The sequence below is a fragment of the Columba livia genome, chromosome 2, assembly GCF_036013475.1.
Source record: "Columba livia isolate bColLiv1 breed racing homer chromosome 2, bColLiv1.pat.W.v2, whole genome shotgun sequence".
Classification (NCBI taxonomy): Eukaryota; Metazoa; Chordata; class Aves; order Columbiformes; family Columbidae; genus Columba; species Columba livia.
In genome coordinates, this window is record NC_088603.1 from 107090688 (window position 1) to 107111268 (window position 20581).

The following is a 20581-nucleotide window of genomic DNA, read 5'->3' on the forward strand; positions in this document are numbered from 1 at the left end:
TGTTGTTTATGTATTTGCATCTCCGAGAAAGAGGCTAGAAACTTGATCTTAAACACTAGAAAAAACAGCGGGTTGTTAGATTGTTGTTGAGTTCATGATGGCAAGGAAGAACAAGATACTTTGGGTGATTTAAGCCAAAAGAGAGTTCTATGGTTTTTTTGCATGGCTTTCTCTTAGGACAAAGCAAGCTTGGAGTTGGGACAAGAAGGTCCTAATGAGCAATTTTATTTGTTTTCCTTTTCATAATGCCAAGGTTTCTTCATCTGAGCACTAAAAGGAATGCTTGCTTTAGATGACCAAATTGTTATAAAGCCAAATCTCTTTATGAACTGATCTGTTGTAATCAATTCAGTCTGCTATATCATACAATGTGTGTAACAAGTCCCCATATATGTGTTTTATATAGCCACATACACCTGCACAGGTAGATGTAAAATATCACAGTCCTCAGTCCACTTATCAAAATGGAAATATTATAAGGTGCTATTTGAAAACATGATGGTGTTCGGGGAAGAACATGAGCTATAGGCTTACCTAAAAAAAACCCAACAAACCTGACTTCTGTGGTAGCATGTAATATTAACAAACAAATTAAAAAAATGAAGTTCAGGAGAGTATTAGCATGATTTATTAAGTCTTTTCAAGTCTGGACAGAGGGATTGTGTCACAGTAGAAATATTTTTAATGGCTCAGAGGTTTAAAAAAAAAAAAGGCAAATATGTTTTCCAGGCAACACACACATTGGGAAATAAAAATATTCAGTAAGTTATTTTTGTCCTTGTGTTTGAATTTGATGTCTTATAAACCTATACAGAAAGTGAAAGAATTCCTGGACATTAGCTTGATCAAGAAAGCAGGGGACAGTTTGTGTAAATCCCTTTAAGGTAATTTTAAAGCAGCTTTGAACGTGACAAGTGTTTAAGTGAATTATGTTGATAGACAGGTTTCATTAATTAAAGTGATGTCATTTGGTGTCTTAAAGAGATGCTCAGCTTTTTCATTCTGGGCAGTGTAATTGGAGGTCAACACATGGTCTGCTTTACTTTGAAAGTAACCACTGTGCTCATTTTAAAAGGGTGATGTCAGTCCTTCTCGCATTTGAATGTGTTAGCGAGCAAAAGGAGGGGTGTTTATTGCAATTTCTTGTTCTGGAAATGGTGCTTAACTGCATTCAGAGCAGGGGATTTTCCAGTGAGGAGCCTGGCACTTGGCCTCATGGTGGTCACCTTCTGCAGGAGTGCTGAAATCTGTCCTTACGGGAAACCTTAAGAAAACAAAATATAACAAAACAAACTGCCAAATAGTCGCACAAAGTGTACCTCTGAACACTACGGGTTGGGTTTTCTTTCCTACATGGGCCCAGTTTCTGTCACGAGGCTGAAGGAGAAGGGGAAAGGGGACATGCCCGCTCCTTGCACGTGCTCTCCAGCAGGCCGGGGGATGTTGCATGGCACCCATCTGCCCTCGGCCTGACTCTAGGGTCAGGCCGGCAGGTCAAACAGGACAGGCGTCTCTTGTCACATTCAGGACACTCTCTGCCGTAAAGGTGAAACTCAAGAGGTTTGTAATCTCTCCCAGCGGGAATCATTGCTGCCTGGGTGCCCAGCAGCGAACTGCTGAGGTGAGGTAACTGAGGAGATAATGAGGCCACCCCCTCGCCAACCTCCATTGTCCCAGAGGCCTGCCACAATAAAACAATTAATTTCTTCACCACTCCGACGGATAAAGATAACCTCTCTTTGAGGTTAATTTGGCAGCTATGTAGGCCTTTTAATGAAGATGCTGCAAGCAGAGTGATTTCTTGGCTGCTGCCTGCTGGTGTCACACCGAATTTGGGGGAACTGGGGCCCCCTCACCTCCCCAGTTTCCATCCGAAGTCATCTGTCTTGTGGGATCCTGGGGTATGCTGAAGGATACTGGCAAAAAGTCCTTGAGAAACACTTCATTTGGGGCTTTTTGACAAGAGAGCGAGGTTTTCAGCTCTCTTGGCTGACAGAACGAGCTGTAAGGTTTAACACTCATCGGTTTTACACCAGACTTGTTGTAGATGTGATGGTGTGTCCTAAATTCAGTTCAGAGCTGTCAACAAACTCCAGTTGAGGCATTTTGGCAGTGCCTTAGACTTGCCCCTTTCTCCATCGCTATCAAATTCTTCTGTATGAAATTAAACAGGCTTTCATTTTGTTGAAGGTAGCAATGTTTGAGATAGATTTATATGTTTGCATTTCTAGTTACCTGTACTTTGCTTTTGAGTCTTGTTTCTTTTAAAAATAACTGCCCTGAGTTTTGGCCCTCAGAAGTGGCTTTATTATTAAAATGTCAGTACAGAACAGAGCTACCCGAGAGTAACAATTGGTCTTTGACTACATGCAGGAGAGTGCTCCACCGTGATCAGCCCTTTGATTACCTTAATCTCCATGGACTGAGGTCACTACAGTATTAATTACCTTCCTTTTATATTTCTGCTTTGGAAGGCATTGGTAAACATGTCATGAAAAGGCATCTATTTCAATGGACATGTAGTAGATGCCTCTGCAAGTGCCAGGGGTTTTAAAGGTGGCTTTGAAGTTGAGGAACTGAGCTGGGAGTTCCTGCCTGACTTGCAGAGATATATCTTTCATGATATGTAACTGAGAACAGGTAAATAATTATCTATGGTGCAGCTCCTTAGAGTACCTGGCACTAAATGGTTTAATTATTTTAAGAGCTGTGTTTGAAAACAAAGCACTCATGCAGCAGTTGACTGGAGAACTAGGAAAGTGATTTGCCTCCTTCCATTTTCTATTTTTTCCTTTCAAATAATAAGGTTTTGATGAAGAGGCAGCTGTTTGCTGGGTTGTGGTGTGTGGTTTTTTATTGTTGTTTTTTCCCTTCACTATTCTTTGTCAAGGGCATCTCCTTTTTACTGTAGAACATGCTTGTTTCTACAAGTCTCCTTCTTAGATAAGAATGCTAAGAATTATCTAATGCGGTTGAAAGAAGTTTTCTTTATCAGAAGAGATTCGTGACAAACTCAGTGGGCTTTGCATCAGTTTCAGATCTCCATCAGCACAATAGAATAGGTAATCCTTAGTGTTGCAAGGGTCAGAGAATACATGCGGTGTGGACTGCGAGGCAGCTGCTGTCACAGAGTCCCCGCAGCACTGACGACAGACCCTGTGCAGTTTGGGATGTATGAAGTGGCCCTGATGCTTGGTGGAGTAGAGTGGTGGTTTCACTCCTGTTGCTGCTGTTGGCGAGAAATGCATGGAGCTGAAGTAAAGCTGTTTTTACCGCAAGTCTCTGAGGAGTCGGGGCAGTATAAACACCATCTGCAGTCCCTACAGGTGGTTAATCCCACCTATATACAGGGCGTATGTCAAAGCCATTGACTCCAGATAATTCAATTTCTAGTAATTACCATACTGGAGACAATTTCCAGGAATGGGGTGTGCATAGAGGAGAAGGACAAAAAAGGGCACCACCACTAGAAACAGGGGGAACTGAAGAGAAAATAACACCTTTTACATTCTGATTTGCTGGATATCTGTTCTGCTTGAATAAGCAAGGATATACATTTGAATAAAAATTTTAGTGTTTTATTTTTAATAAATTAATCAATAAATTGTGGGTTAGATAATTTCGTTCATACCTATCTTAGAGTGGCATGTTTTAATTATTAACATTTATGTAACTGATATGCTCGATAAGACAATTTCAATGTAGATTCAATGCCTGTAAATTTTAAGAAAAAAATGTTAAGCATACTTGCCTGGAAGAAGAAGGGGAAAAAATTTTCTTTAGGCCTTTTCCATGCAGTCAGAGTTTCAAGACCTGATTTCCCTGACAAATGTACTACAAATAAGGAGTACAGTATACATGGAGGAACAGAATAGTTTTCCATACACTGGGAATGAATCAAAGCAAAATGAGACTGTTTAGAAGTTGCCGGATTTATTCATTGGGAGTGAAATTTAAAAGCTTGTTGTGTTTAGTAATGCAGTTTATTTGGTTATGCCCCTGAAAAATCTCTTTTTAAATTTTTTTGGATAGGAATAAAAGGTCGTGCTTCAGGACAAAACATGAAAGCAAGTTATTTTTATGCCTACCAAGAGAAGTTTCAGCGCTTTACATAAAAACAGAAAAGCTTCCCACACGTACATTTTAAAGCTCTGTATGTGAACTGTAAATTGCTGCCAAGGAAAGTGCATGTTTTTATTTGAGTTGATACATTTTAATTGGCTTTTAAGTGGCTGATGAATAAAACTGCATCACATTAATATACTGTCTCTCATTTAGTAAGTATGCAAGCATCTGAATTGTTTAGTAAGGAGATTGATGGGCATTTTTGGAAAACTGATAAAGAAACAACCTCTTTTCTGCGTTATTGTCCCCTCCTTTTCCATGTGTGTCAGTGAGATTTGGTTTCTGATTTGAGAGTCATTCCCTACCATTTTCTGCTGCCTCCTGAGGAAATTGTTTTCTCTTTTATTCTGTTTGAAAACTTCACTATGTTCCACTGTTTTTCCAGAGATGCTCTGTTTTGTTTGTTTTTCAAGCAGTACCCTGAGTGTAATAGCTGCTTTGTATGCTTGGATGGAGGCTTGGAGAGGGGGGGGAAAAAGCAGGGTATCCATCCTGCTCTCATTCTCTGCTGCGTGTGCCAAGCATCCTGGTACAAAACCAGCTCTCCTCTCTTTCCTGCTGAACAGAAGCAGTACATCCAGCAAGAAGGTACTCTCTGGCCCTAAGGAGGGCCTGAGGAGCGTGGCAGACAACCATACAAAATGACATTACAGCGGTGCTACTCTTTGCTATCAGTTGTTTGAGTCTATTTAATAGTGCAAAGGGTGGTTCCCCGGTTTAATAGGCTGTTAGCTAAACAACTGTACAGGTAGCCCTGCGAATATGTGCAGCCACTCCCCTTTTCCTTTAATTATCCATTTTTATCATGTTTCCCCATCTACGCCTCTACACGGCTTCTGAAGCTGGTTTTCTTACTTGGATGCCTCCATCCCGTCCTTCACGCTGCTGCTCCTGCGCAAAACGCAGCTGCGTGAGCTGCGCAGATAGGAGCTGCCCAATGTACAGAGAACGTACAGAGAGCTGCTGCCTTGCTGTGAAGCAGAAAGCTTTACAAAACGGCTGCTGTTGACAGGCTAACTAGTGGTTTCGGTAAACGTTGCAGGGGTTGACATTTCGTGTAAAAGAATGGGAAAAATATACATTGTAGGATTTTGACGTTGCTCGTGAATAATCCCATTGATGTTCCACTGACTAGTCATAGAACGAGAGCTAGCAAATTCAGGTTACTGTGTATTTATATTATAAATTCCTCCATTATTCTGCTAAGAAACAATAGAGCACAGTTTCTCTGAAACTGAGAGAGAATGCAGAATTGGTTTTCACTTAATTGGCTCTTTTGAAACAAGCCTCTTTGAGAAGCAGGATGTTGTTAGTCCACTGTGTAAAGACAGTGTAACAATACACCTAACACATATTCCAGAAACAGCTGTGTGCAGGGGGTATATTTGAGAGGTCAAAATAGCTCAATAGCTCTCAAAAAGAAATGAGAATTTACACGCATGCAGCTTTGTCAAGAAGTCTGCATGAGCACATAAAATTAGTCAGTCATTGAAAAATTAATGTCAAAAAGTCCAGTGGAAGTATCATCGTCTCACAAAAACATAGGTTTACCTGAACTGGAAGCCTATTTCGATAGTCAAGGTTTTCATTCTGTACTGAGACAGCTAAAAAAGAGTAAGAATAGGATTCACTGAGCATTAAAAATACAGGATTTGGCTTAAAAATTGAAATGTAGTCAGTAATTTATACTGTAGTTTGCTTTCCATTTCTTAAAACTCATGTAAGTTTTAAATGCTTTCAAACACGTTTGTAATTGTGTTGAATATGTATAAGACTTGTTTCCCTGAAGATAGTATCAAATAAATATAACAGAATACAAATTGTCTTCACCTTTAATTGCTTTTGTCCTTGGAAAAGGTTCAAGTTTGTAAGTGAGATAGTTCAGTGAGCTGTTAGTCTTGCAGTTGCTGTCTGTTGAATTTTCATCAAGAGTCTCATCACCACTTAAATTCAGTCTAAGAGCATGGAAAAGTAGTTAAGACTCTTCAAGTGGCTGTGAAATGTCAGATTTTAAGAAAGAAAATGAATCGCAGTGCTCAGCACCTCAAGGCAATCAGTACCTGGAGGAAAGAGTGTCAGGACAGATACTCTGTTTAGAAGAGAATAGTGGAGGAGAAACCTTTACTGTGCACCAGTTTCATCCTGAGCATGGTTGAATTGCTTGGGTTTTGCTTTGTGTTTCTAAAAACAACCACAGCACATGAAAGAGCACTGCAGCATTTCCCAGTCGACCCACATGAGTCTTTTAACATCCACGCTGACTTAAGTTTTGATTCAGGAGAGCATTTGCAAACATTTGTTAGTCCATTCCTGTTTGACATTTTAGCATATATGTAAATAATTTGCTCAAGGCCTTTAATCCTCCGAGTTTGCAAATCAGAGGGTAGTTAATGAAGATTGCATGATACAGACAACTGGACCCTTCTTTATGGATCAAGATCTTATGCAAAGCACTGGTTTTAGTCCTTGCATCATCTAATTCCCATTTGCAGTTTTGATTTTAATTTCGGCAGCTACACTTTTTTTCTTCATTTTACAATCCTCAAAGAGGGAACCAACCAAGGCCATGACTTAATCAAGTCGTACCTGTTATTGCTAAATGCAATAGCTTAGTTGCAATTAGAAAGGAAAGTTGATAAAGAAAGATTGTATTTGTCAAGTCATTTTATGGGGAGGATCACTTAAAACATCAAATTCTGAACTTGTTTAAGTGGAGAACTATGTAGTTCTTCTCTTGTCCACCTCAAAGCGGTAAAAAACATGATCAAAACTACAAACACCAGTGTGAGGGCAAAGCCTTACCAGATTGCTGGAGAACACTTCAATAACAAGGTAGATGTGCCTGACACCAGCAAACTAGCAATTTGCCTCTGTTTCTGCAAAACCGACCTTTTCCTTGAGGTGCGTAAAATTAATTAGGAGCTCACATATCAAGCAAATGGACATTCCAGAGCTCTTGAAAAGGATCATTTAAAATATCAATTTAAAAAGTTGCAAAGCTTCTGCAGTTAGTCTGGGTAGAGTAACTTCCTGTGAATTTATTTTGTGTATTAGTAGCTAACTCTGCTCCCATCCCTTTTGTCTCATCACAGCCTTACCTTGCTAGTATTCCCATCAGGTCCTTTATCAGAGGGATTAGCCGGTCCCTTGGCTTACTGCGGTTCCAAATGGTGGAGGTGGGGACAAACCTCTGCCCAGGAAGTTGGAAAGAGCAGCTGTGAACTGGTCAGGAGCTGCCGAGATGGCTCCAGGTGCTATGGAAACCACCTCAAAACTTGCACTGGGCCTAAGTCTGGTGTACTGTGCACAGGGGTGGTCCTAGCAGGGAGAAACATCTTACAAACTCATGTCAAAACACTTCTTATTCCTTTGAATGGTCCATCCCTTAACGTTATTCTGGATAATAAAGTGAAGCAAAATGCTCAGTTGGGTTTTACAAATACACAAGTATTGCCTTGGTAAGATTTTTCTGGTAAGGCACATGGCTCCTTGAAGTTCATATTTATAGGAATAAAAGGACATATATTGAAAAAAAAAAAAAAAAAGTCTAGTTTATCTGCATGGAGATAAAACCTTTCAGAAAATAACCTGAACTTGGGATGGCATCTCAAACTGAGTTTTATTATGCAGTACCATACTGAAAAGGATGAGGCAGGTACCTTGTACGGTTGCATGTTCAGCCATCTGCTGGTTGAAGTGATTTCTTCTTGTTGCTTAAGAAAAAGCACGTCTTTTAAGTCTGTGTTAATACTTCAAGGCTTTCAAAGCACTTAACAAGCCTGGCATTTGCAGGCTGGTAGTATGTTTTGCATAATATCAATAGCTTGTCTTTGCTTTCTCTTCTTTGTGGTGCTTTCATACAGGCCCTCTGCCCAACATGACTGCAAGTGGAAACTGTTTTTGTCTTTTGAAATCTTAATTCCAGCAGGCCAGGTGTTTGGGTGAAGCTTCTAGTATATAACTAGCCAAAAAGGTTTAGCAAAGCCTACCTGAGTTTTAGTGGGTGAATCAGCTGTATTTTTTTGTAATTTTATGGAGCCCTTGATGCAATATATTCAAACAGATGCAAGAAATGCTGTTTGATCTCCTTGGATGGTTAAATTGTGATTTCTGTTAACACTGCTTTGGCTTAGTGCACTCTGTTTCCTGGTCAATTGAGGATGAATTTGGATGGAGGAGCTGGCAAGGCTATGGTATTTACATAATGCCCTTTTTTTTTTTCTGTGAACCCTGAATATGGATGGAAACAGTCTCTAATCTTCTTAGTGATCTCAGCAAAGATTGAATGCTTTAGGTCAAGCAGGATTTTGGATAGGCTCAGTTAGGAAAAATAACATTTTTTTAAAATCCCAGCTCTTCACAATGATTGCAAATGGAAACACTTACAGACCAAGCTAGGTGATGTTTCAGTTGTTAAAAATATTTTTGATATTTTCCCAGTTTGCAAAGACCATGTCATTTGTTTTCAAACGTACTTTTGGAGACTGCTTGGAAACAGAACAAACATCCCTCGTGTTAAGCTCTGGACACTCTTTGCATTCATTCTCCTTAGGATAGTTTTAAGTTGTACCATGAGGGATGAAAAGGAAAGCATCAGAATAAGCAGTGTACAGGAGCTTCCTTTCCTCGATGAACACCAAATGGCTGGAAAAGACTGGAGACCTGATCTTAATCCTTCTTGCACCTCGACCACTACGACATGGCAAGAGCAGGGGTTTCATTAGGAGGCTATCATTTCATATCTCAATTATTCAGACATTCTGGCTGTGATTTTTGTGATACAGTAACATAGCTTTTCAAGCACTACTATCAAAAAATCAAATATGTGATTTTTAATTTTTTTTTTTTTAAGTGGATAAATATCCTGAACTTGGTCTACAAGTGACATTTTGTACTTGATTTGCCTTGCCTGCATAGATTTTGCAGTATTTTTTAATGTAGAAGTTATAGTTTGTCAACAACATGCTCTGACTAACGTGCAAGTACAATATATTCCAATGAAGGGGAAAAAAGTCTGTCCTGTGTGCATTTTCCTTTTTCTTCAGGCTTACCTTCACCAATTCAAAAATTTATGCTAAGTCACTTGACTTAATGTTACCACAAGAGTTTTTTGTATGTAATGCATCTTCACATAATATAATATCACTCAGAGATTGATTTTTCAGAACATGAAAGTTAGTAGGAGCTGGTGCCCCTCTTTTAATATCTGCAGTCTAACATTTACAAACCAAATGGTTAACTTTTTATGTGGTTGTTTTTGTAACTAAGTTTAGCAGCAGGCATTTAATTTTTTGTTTTTTGCTTTACTTCTTGTTCATTAATAGAATCAAGATTATATCCATCCCCTGCTTGCACTTGCCACCGCTGCATTTCATTAATTTCTCAATATTTAATGCAAATTGCTTCTAATTAACATGCTTCTAAATAAAGAAAAAAAACATTCTTAAAAACCTGTGTGCAATCTGTATAATAATAAAACTTTATTCTAAGCTGTGAAGACTCATACCATTTTATGACCTTTTTGAAATTGCTGTTGTTGTTATTCTGATAGTTATTGTTATTCCTGTAAGTGGTTTATTTTAGAATGAAACCCTTTTAATCTGTTCTATAATTAATAACCAGAAATACCTTACTGAAAATATAGTAAGGCAGGTAAGCACATGGTTAGTTACTGAGAGAAAGGAACACAAACTAACCATACTCAAAATCTGCTCTTTTAAATGTTCTGACTTTTTCATTATGTCAAAGGAAATATTTAGTAGCTTCTATCTTTGTGGTATGCATCGTCACTGTAGCACACACTAGAGGACCATCTGTTATAGATTTCCTCCCTTTACCTGCAAAGGAGGTGATATGATTTGGAAGGAAGGAAGGAAGGCATATTTCCACACAGACATATACTCTTACCTTATAGTCTTTTTATGACTAAAAGGAGATGTGTGTGTATATATATATATATATGTGTGGATATAGTAATCAGAATAGGATATTGCAGAAGTCCAAATTGTGCCTATGAAAATTTATGCAAGAAGTTGCCTAAATCTGACCTACCTCTGAAGTCTGTATTGTTGTACTAATTGGAAAAAATAAAAGATAACGAGGGGACTGTGGCCTTAGAAGGTAACATGTCAGTGAGACGGAGCCAGTCTAAACCCAAAGAGATGTTTCTGCCCTTCCTCCCTTTCCCCTTCTCTCCCTGCTCTGGCAGCGCATTCCCCTAACTCCTGTTTGCCTGCACTACTACGCCTGTGTCCGTGCCGTGAGGAATTATTGTCTCCTGCCCCGCGTCCTCTGTGGTGTTAATTTTTGCCCGGGTGAGTAACTCTGTCTGAGCGAGGGCATGAACTCCAGTGCCAGCATCAGGGCATCTGTGGACACGCGCAGCTGGAGGCCACAGGACCGCACCTTTTAGTGGCAGTATGGATTTAAATCAAATGGAAAGCAATCTGGAAAAGCAGCCTGAGCTTTACACGCGTTGTGCCCCTTGTTACCGCCGTGTTCACTGTAACAACAGGAGAGATTTAGACAAATGTGCCACTAGGCTCATTAAGGGCTCTTCTTCTAAAGAGGCTTTTGTCTCAAGCTTCGGGTCTGGAGGTCTGAGTGCAGCCACCTAGCACCTCAGGTTTTGGTTTGTTCTTAGTTTTAGCTCTATAGCTATAGTACAGATACATATATAGATATATATATATAGATATATATATAGATATATAAAATAATATAATAATATATATAAAAGTACAGCTATATATTTAATAAATAGCTACTATAAAACCACAGCAACAAGATAAATTTTAAGGCCTTGGTTAAGATTTTGTTTTATTTTAATATATGCACCAATGTGATATATTATATGGGTGCTCTAGTTTTGCCTTTGGGTTTTTTATTTAAAACTGTTTAGGGAACAAATTATAGATGTTATTTTGTTCTGTCAGTTTCCAGCCGAGATTTCCATGACTAATACTTACAGGTGATGGATTTGCCTTAGGGGAAAAAATTATTGCAACTATTAGTATCAGTGCTGAGCAATTCTACAGTAGTAGAAGCTGGATGTTCATGAAGCTTGATGGTGCTCATACCATTCAGGTTCTCTGTTTTAAATAAAAAGGCTGGTCTCAGTGAAACTCGTCTTGTTGCAAATGGGAGCTGCACGTTTCACTCTAAAAGCAATGCTGGACTGACTTAACTGCTTAACAGTAGTTGTGAATTATTAGTAGTGATTTGTGTAGGCTTTCAGAGTTTTTGCAGGTTTAGCATATCTGAAAGCATTTATCAGTGTTTCTTTACATAAGGTGGGCTTGTATCTGGAAATCTTAATGAATGTCTGAGATGAAGCAACAAGCCTGTGCTTCCATGGTTCTTGCTAGTTTTTGAAGGCTTTGTATCACTTTAAATAAATTAAATCAGAGTTTCAGCTTGATGATTATGTTTTACTTTTTTCCTTGCTTCACCTTCTATCCTCTCATAAATTGATAGGGACACTGTTCTCTTCCACATTCATAGGAAGCTAAACAACACTTACCGTGTTAAAGCTGGTTTGAATTAAGTAAATTTTCCCAAAATTTGATACTGTAAGATTGCTTTTAATCTTCTTCACAATTATGTTGTCTCTTTTGTTTATTTATTTGTTTATTTTATTTATGTATTTATTTATTTTTAAGTGAAAAGGCAGTGTCTTGGTTTTCAAAGATTTTCAGGATGCGGTCAACCAGTCCCCGTACCGTCCTTATAGAACTCATCTCGTAAAATAAATGGTAGCAGAAGGTTTAGAAGATGCACCCCCATTTCTGCCTGAACTTGAATGTCTCATGGATTTTTGTGCCCTAAATATTCCATTGCATTTGCTTTCATGTTAGCTCATGCTCTGTAGCATTAATGAAAGCAGTGGGGCATTGTTTTGATATTACTCTTTGTTTTTCTCTCTAGCTGTGTGCTGCCCACCTGCCAACCCGATCAGAGGCACCAAACCACTATCAAGCAGTATGTCGGGCTCTGTTTACAGAAACAATGGAACTCTACACTTTCTTGGCCAAAATTAAAAGTGCAAAAGAGGTAAGCAGTCTGAGAAGGTTTTCTACTTTTGAGCTCATTACTGTGTGAACCAGGCTTACGAAATCACTTTTGTACTCAGCCACTAGTGAACGTCAGATACTTGAGGAAATGATCTGTAGTGTTCAGAGAGAGCAGTTCTACAGCTGAGATTTTTTTTTCTTTTGGCTTGTAACCATTTACAGGTGTCTTGTAGAAACAGTTATTAATTGTGACTAACCTGTTTGGGAGTAAAAGAAATATTTTCTTGGGGGGGTTACACATTGCATATGTGCATCCATTCCTGCATGCATATGTGCAAGGTCTAAAAACTTCTCTGGTGTTTCAGGGATGTTGTGAAGTGTCAGACCTTTACCTGTTGTTCCTCACCTCCTTCTCATGCCATGTCTTTGGCTGAGAATTATCCGAGATTCTTCTTGCTGATATTTTGTCCCCAGTCAGCAGCTTTCCTTATCTATGATGTGATTGCCTTGTTTGTCTCTTGCATAGGCTTCACCACAGAGCCAACTTAAAAAAGAAATATTTCCTCCTGTAGGGCATGATGCTGGTGTTCACTGCCCGCTTGGATGTTACTGTTGACTGAAGGGCCATCCTATGAACCACTGCAATTAAATGGTCTGGCTGAAGGATAACTTTTAGGGTGGGCAGATGATTTTTAGCTAAGATAGCTTCAGTGATCTGGCCTGCAGAATGGCTCCATAAACAATTTTATTAACACAGTGGAGGTGTTGGCTACATTGGAAAACTAGTGGGTGAGGGGAAGGGCAGGGAAGGGAAAGATGCTTCTTAAAGCTGGTTTCTTTACCTTTCTTTATCTTTTCACGTAACGACACTCATAATTTTTCTTTTTAATAAATCCCTGAAGGATTTTCTTTTCTTTGTAAGTCAGTACCTTTGAAAAGCAGGATGGGATTTTACAGCCTGATCTCAAAACTTTTCTGCTGCAAGAGACAGAGCTATTCCACCCACGCATACATACTCCCACTATTTTCCTTTGTCTGGTTTTTGGAAACAAACACAGCCAATACCCACCCCCCAAAACAAGAAGTCATTCCTTGTCAGATTAATGAGCTGAATCAGCTCATCAAAGGGTCAGATGAGCCTCAAAGCAGCAGAAGAGAGCTTTTATCTTCATGCTGCTGGGGGAAGACGCAAACCAGGCAGAGGCATAGAGGACTGGTGCTGTCTTTTCTTCCTGGTGGAGATGCATCTGTCCAAGGGGGAGAATCCTTCAGAGATGTTTTTCTGTTGCACAGGGTCAAGTTTCATCTCCATTTTTCCTCCTTTAACTGAAGCAGCATCACACAAGGATAATTTTGATAAGTGTCAGTGCAACTAAAGAGCCACCTGTTTTCCAAAATGCCTGTGTTGCAGTTCATCTGCATCCAACATGCCTGGTACAGCGAGCAGACCGTGTAGAGTGTCTCTGTGCTAAATCTATCTCCTGAACCGTGACATCGTTAGTTTCACATCTTGGTTTTTGACTGCTCCTTAATGTTCTGACCACCAGACATACTTATTGAGAGACCTGTGCTAGAAATGCCTCAACTAATAACTATTGCAAAGGCCATGTTGAGGCTCAAAGATAAGACCCTTTGGAGTTTTTCTTTCTGCTCAGATAGGAATTATGTTTCCAGTAGTTCTTGAACATTTTGGCCACAGTAAGCACTATTATGACATGTCTGTTGTCAATGTCAAAACAAAATATTGTCTTTTATAACTGCTTTAAGTTAACTTAACAATGATGTTTTAAAATTTATTTTTAAAATAAAGGGGTGTTTTGAATTTGCAAATTATTTAGTCACCTTGTAATTGGATATGAAAAACCAACAGTGTCTGATCGCACCATAGAGCATACTATGAGTTAATCCCAAATGAAAGAAACCATTTGCCTCTCAAAGGTTGTTAGGCATTGATTCAAAGCACATTTAGGTCAAAGGAAGTAATCCTTCTAGATGGAATTTTGGCCCTACTAAAATGAGCAAGACTTTTATTGCTGCACCTAACCAAGGCCAGAATTTTGATATTCTGATTTCATTTTACACTGGCTCAGTCCACCTGTAGGCATGCAAGAAGTGACCAAGAAAACTGTCTTACAAGCAGCTTTTGGAATCTGAATACTTTGGTTTTATGATGTGCTTGATCCTTGCTTATAGCTTTCATTTGACTATAGATTTAGAATGTATTTAATTTTGAAAATAAGGTAGCATACAAAGAAAAAGATCCGTGTGAAGAAAATATGAGGTAGAATGCTTTAAATCTTGCTAGGCCATTTTAAAATGACCTCTGTAGTTTATACTTTAGGCAAGCAGGAATCATATGATCACACTAGGTTTGTGCCAGTAAAAGCTGTGGTGTTGTTTATGTGCTTTTCTCTCTTGCAAATACATAGAAGGATCTTAATTCATGAGGAATACAGTTAAATACATTTAAGTCAATAAAATCCTTTTCCATTTGTTGTTCTCAGATGAGTATTGGGTATAAAGGAGATAAACACTTAATACTTCAGTAAGGATATTTTGTTGTCATTACCTTGTGGTGTTTGTATTGGCAGTTAACTGGGAAAAAAAAAGTTATATACATCAGCTCCAATTTTAACAAACCTTATGCTGTGTGATATTGTGTTTGTCACACTAAAGATGCCAGGAATTTTAAACTGTTAGTTTATTTCAAAACCTGACGGCTTTATCTGGAGGTCTTCCTTTAAAATCCCTCAGACCTAGACACAGTTGAGGATTGGAGATCAAAATGAAACTGAAAACACTAAAAGGGAGAAAAAAATCCTCTAAAATTACTTAAAATAGCTTACCTATGAATAAAATTGTTGTGAAATCCCATGGATTCCTTCTAGGGCCACTGGATGGCATCTGGGTATCTGTTTCCAGGTATATGAAGATCATAGTTTTAACTCAGTGAGTGCTTAAACAGCCCACTTCATTGTGGTGGAAGAGGGAGAATTTTTATCTGCAGAAATGCACTTGCATTTGGACCCAATCTGACATGTCTTTTACTACAGCCCAGGACAGGTTTATATGGTAAATAAACTGTGAAAGAGGCAGAAAAAATACTGCTGTCATGCTGGTTTCAATTTGGCACTGTAAAAACTTGTCAGGATTCTGAGAGTTGCAGGGTTTCATGAGGGACAGATCACAAGGCAGGAAGGACAGGCATATAGAGTTGTAACATGTTTTGTTGCTGATATATATACTGAGTAGTCATGTGCTCTCCAGTCTATCATGTGAACATCCCTGTCATATAACAAATGGAATGCAGTTTCAGAAAGGGTTTTATTGGCATGCATTTGGGTGAGTGCATTAATCAGAAATGATGAAGCAATGAGTGAGCTGTTCAGGTCATCTCAATGGATGCCAAATAAAACATTTAAGGCACTTTGTCACATACTTGATGCTATGTGGTTTTTATTTCCAGTCTGCCTGTGTATGAAAGGTCAGCAGTAAAGCTGACTTGCAGACAGGAAGACGGTACTTCTATTCTTAAAGAGAATTAAATGTTTAATGTAGTGGATGCACAGGGCAGGACTCAAGCCAGAGTTGAGAAAGGTGTGATACTACTATTGCAATAAGAAAAAAAATAAACAGAGTAACAGTAGTAAAAATGCCCATTTCTGTGGAATGCCAGCAGCAACTCCAAAGATAGGCTTGAAATTACGTTAACAAATCTGATCTAACTTTGCATCTTTTTGCAAGCTGAAGTTTTTCTAGCAAGTTTACTGCAGTGTTTTTTCAGCTTGCTGGCAGCATCTGTACGCTGCTCAGACTCTGAAAGTTGCCTTTGCTGCACATCCACCTCGGGTACCCTCTGCTGCCATCCAGAAGTGGTCTTCTGATGGGCCAATACCTCCTAACTCTGTTTCCTACTGCTTAAGCATTTAGCACTGATGGCAAAAATAGAGTACAACTTGTTTCTCGTCTCAGGCAGTGAGCTCTTAAAATTGCAGTAGGAAAATTCCACAAAAAAAGGGGCTCCCTCCCTTTTTTTTATTTACTGTGCGTGGGGAAAAATGTCAACAAGGTGGAGGAAATGCATGCATGGGTGGCCAAGGGGAAGGTAGTTTGAATATCTGCTGAAAATGGACCTCATGTAAAAGAAAAGATTAATCTTTTTCAGGATCATCCAAAAGTCACTGAGATCATCTTTGTTGGCACCTAGCCATAGACAGGAATGTAGGCACAAATAAGTGATGTCCATGAGATAAAGCAAATGCTTCTGCTGTGGAGTATCTGAAAAGGTCATGCACGTTGCTCAGAAATTGCAACAAGTGTGGCTGAGAAAGACAGGGAGAGAGACTGTGCAAGCACAGGAGAGCAGAAATTTCTGCTCTGGATCAGACCAGATCCACCTGCCCTGCTGTCCACATAGTGAACCTGCTTTATTGAGGGGACATCTGCCCTGGGCCTCCTGCAGCTCCCTCATGCTGCCCAGTCTTGTCTTCTGGAGTTTGTGTTCCATGTGTGCTTCATGCCTGGGTGAGCCCACAGTGTGCCCTTGTCACCAAAAAATGTGAAATATTGCTTGCAGGTCAAGGGACGTAATCCTTCCCCTCTGCTCAGCACCGGTGAGGCCACAGCTGGAGCACTGGGTCCCATTCTGGGCTTCCCAGTACCAGAGAAACATGGACATAAAAGGGCCCATGAAGGGCCACAAAGATGATGAACTGGAACTTCTCTCCTGTGAGGAAAGGCTGAGAGAGCTGGGGCTGCTTGGGCTGGAGAAGAGAAAGCTCTGGGGGTCTCATCTACATCTACAAATGTCTGAAGGGAGGGTGCAAGGACAGATCCAGGCTCTTTACAGTGGTGCTTAGTGACAGAACCAGAGGCACTTGGCACAACCTGAAACACAGATAGTTCCTTCTGACCGTCAGGCGACACTTTTTCACTGTAAGGGTGACTGAGCACTGGCACAGGTTGTCCAGGGAGGTTGTGGAATCTCCATCCTTTGAGTTATTCAAAAGCAGCCTGATAATCACAGTATCACAGTATCACAGTATGTTTGGGATTGGAAGGGACCTCAAAAGATCATCTAGTCCAATCCCCCTGCTGGAGCAGGAACGCCTAGGTGAGGCCCTGGGCAACTGCCTCTAGGTAGCCCAGCTTGAGCAGTGGGTTTGGACCAGATGACCTCCAGAGGTGCCTTCCAACCTCAACCGCCCTGTGAGTGGTACCAGCAAATGGTGATGCCAGCCCGTAGCAGAGCCAAGCATTCATGGGTGTGCTGTGGGTGATAAACTCCACAGCTGGCACAGCTGGTGCTGAAAGTCACCATGCGGTGCTGGGCAGCATAAAATACAAGTGTCCAGTAGGCAGATGTGTCTTAATCTGCTGCAGTAGATTTGGCTCATCTCTCAAAAGTTTTTAGAGATTGATTTATGCCCTAAAGCATCAAAATTAATATTTCTTCCAAACTAATTAAGATGGTATATAGTTTTATAATTGCAGTGCCATCTTTGCTTGCAGTGAAAGTCTGTGTTCATCAAAAACTCATCCATAATTTCGCTATCCACAGTACACTTTGTAATTAAGTTTTTGGTAGAATGCAGATAAAGCTGCCAATCTGTCATCTTCATACTGTTATTTTAAATCATGTTGCCTTTAATTTCTGTCCTTTCTGATGTGGAATCAAAATTCTTTCCGTTTACCTGGATATATTTCAATCTGATCTGTATGAATGTGTAAACATACAAACTCTAATTAAGTACATGAGCAGAAATGAAATTGTTCCTTTTGTTTTTTCCTGGTTTCATGCCATGTGAAGTCTCAATTTGAAAACAGTTAATTAAAAAAGTCAAGTGTTGCTTTCCATGGCTGTACTGGTGTATTATTTGTGCAAAATATGATAATAGAGGTAGTTAATAGGTACCTAGACAATGTTAATGGCTAACTTATTTTGGAAAGGTGGTCATTGGCTAAGTTACTCTGAATAGTCTTGTGACTGTAAAAGCTGTTAAATACCCTGCTGCTTGCATGTTCAGAAAGCACAGCTGGAGAAAGGAGTTGATTCACAAACTTTTCTGCTCCGAATTCACTTTCGCCTGCACGTCCAGACTTCGAGTGGCTCCACTTTTGCAACTGTGTTGCCATCAGGCGTGCAGCCCCATACTGATTTGTTTGATCCCTCAATTTAGGTGCTTTAATAAGGGAAAAGGCTGCTGGTTTAGTTTTGTGGTTGGTTTGTTTTTCTTAAGTGATGCAGGCACTGTCACTCAGTAAGTGTTACATGTGCTTGGTTTGGAGCTTTTTTGCCTCTTTGAATATTGCCCTTGCCAGAGCTGAGCCAAGTGTTTTGGTCCATACCACTACTATATGAAGACCTTTGTCTGATACTCACTCATGAGGTTTTCGTGGACTGATTTAACTGATCCTATTCTCACTTTTGTGTTACAAGAGGTTTGGATCTTTTCAAAGAATTTGAGTAATACTGCTGGCCAAGCCCTTAGACATTACACCCATCTTGGATAGCTGAATATATAAAAGCAAGTTTTCCCCTATGTGAAGGTTATATTTTTTAAAGCTTTGCCTAGAAGTGCAAGAATTTTTAATTAGTTTTGCAGGTAGCAGCATAAGAAATGATTCCTAAATAAGGAAATCAACTGAGAACTGCAGTAGACTGTGTTCTGCAATTGGTGAAAGACTAAGTCCAGATCTGGATTCCCAAGAATGCCGTCTTCATTAAAACGTTGCATGTTAGAGAGCATTTTGTGGTAGCGAGCCTTTGACGTTGCGCTGACAAGTGTCTTATATAAACTCCCATCTGTCAGCGAGCCCAGGAGAGCGCGTCTAAAATGTGGGGCACTCAGCAGCAGCAAATCAACTGCCTGCTTTTAATAGCACAGCAAGACGTTTGAAGACATTTGGTATTTTTATTACTAGCTTTTGTCACAAAATGCTTCTTTTTTAATATATTTTTTTAGTGACCAAATGCTGTAATGGTTTTTATAAAGCCAAAGCTGTTGAAACACTCACTCCCTACACATCTAACCCTTATTTCCTGAATGAATGCCCAGGCTATAATAGGTGAATCAGGTCTGTGGTTCTGGGATGATTTAGAAAAACCCTTCTAAGATGTTTCTGTGTTTTGAAATGGAAACCCATTTAGGCCATGTATTTGTTATGCTGTCATAGCTTTTCTTAAGCCGTTGTGCCAAGGGTGTAAGTACAAGTGGCTACAGCCACTGGGGTGACTCAGATTTTGGATCCCAGTTAAGTTCTGACAAATGGCCTCTTGTATCGTGAATGTGTCGGTTTCCATAATTTATGATCGAAACAGATGCCGAAACCCACTGATGCTGGCCGGGGATGCTGGAGGGAAATTATAATATTTCATTTAGGCTGGAAGTTTAAAGATAATCATTTGTGACTGTGAATTTATTCCTTCCTAAGCAGCACCTGACAGGTGCAGAAGAGTTAAAAGAAGCACTGGCTGCAGGATAGAGAACTTGCTATTTCTTTTTCTCCCCAATCCTACAAAGCTTTCTGACATCTATGATGATGAAAATTCCTTTTCCTTCTACTGTTCTCCACTAACTGCGTGGTGAGCTGCATTTAGAGATCCGAGCTGGGTGCCGTGGAGGGGAATGAACCATCCCTGCAAAATGCGGGTCTGTGCTGGTGTGAGCGATGCAGCTGGAGCACTCAGCTGCGATGGGGAGGAGCAGGAGCCCAGCTTTGGCAGTGGCCTGTGCTTGGATCAGCTCCTTTGGATCATAAAACTGCACTTTGAGAGACTTATCTCTTGGTTGACAGATTTTGCTTTTCCAGCTCTCCAGCATCGCTTACACCTGGGCTTTCTCGGGTAGAAACTGCCCCTCTAGCTATGTTCCAGAGAGACTAATTGGATGGTTGCCTTATTTGGAACATCTTTCAGCTGTTCAGGGTTTTTTTTTGTTCCCTTCTGATTTTCAACTGTTAAGAAAAACAGGTTGCAATCTTTTTAGCTTCATGGAATATTTGTGTCAATCAAAGGCATGAACCTTTGGGCATAAACCAGCCCAGTAAACTGTATGGTAGGGAACGTGATTGCCGAGATGGGTAGTTGCGGCAAATCTTGTTGAACAGTCAGAGCAAAGGTTAAGCAGCTGGAACATGTTATTTTTTAAAAAATTAATGTGTACCTTCCAATATGGAAAGGAACAGCAAACCTGACAGCTGTGAGCTCGTTTACCGAGTTTAGCTTTTGGATTACAAAGAGGAAAACGAGAAAGTATGAAAATGATGGATTTATTTTTTTTTTAATTTTGCAGTTTGTCAGTGTTAGCAGTTTGCAAGAAAGCAACTAATTTACGGTTCAGAGATACCACATTTGAAATGATTACTGAAACTCTATGATACAGAAAAGAAGATAGGCTAGGCAGCGAAATACACAGAAGTGAGGCCTTTAAGATACTCGTTCT

The 20581-nt window shown here is 39.8% G+C and overlaps 1 protein-coding gene across 4 annotated transcripts in view; it reads left to right on the plus strand.

The window, feature by feature from the left end:
• Window positions 1-20581, plus strand: part of SPIRE1 (spire type actin nucleation factor 1) — a 132776-nt gene that overhangs the window by 69711 nt on the left and 42484 nt on the right. For all 4 annotated transcript variants that reach the window (XM_065053084.1, XM_065053086.1, XM_065053085.1 and 1 more), the window contains exon 4: window positions 12052-12177. In XM_065053084.1, coding sequence (XP_064909156.1) covers window positions 12052-12177 — 126 coding nt within the window. The remainder of the gene's footprint in view (window positions 1-12051; window positions 12178-20581) is intronic.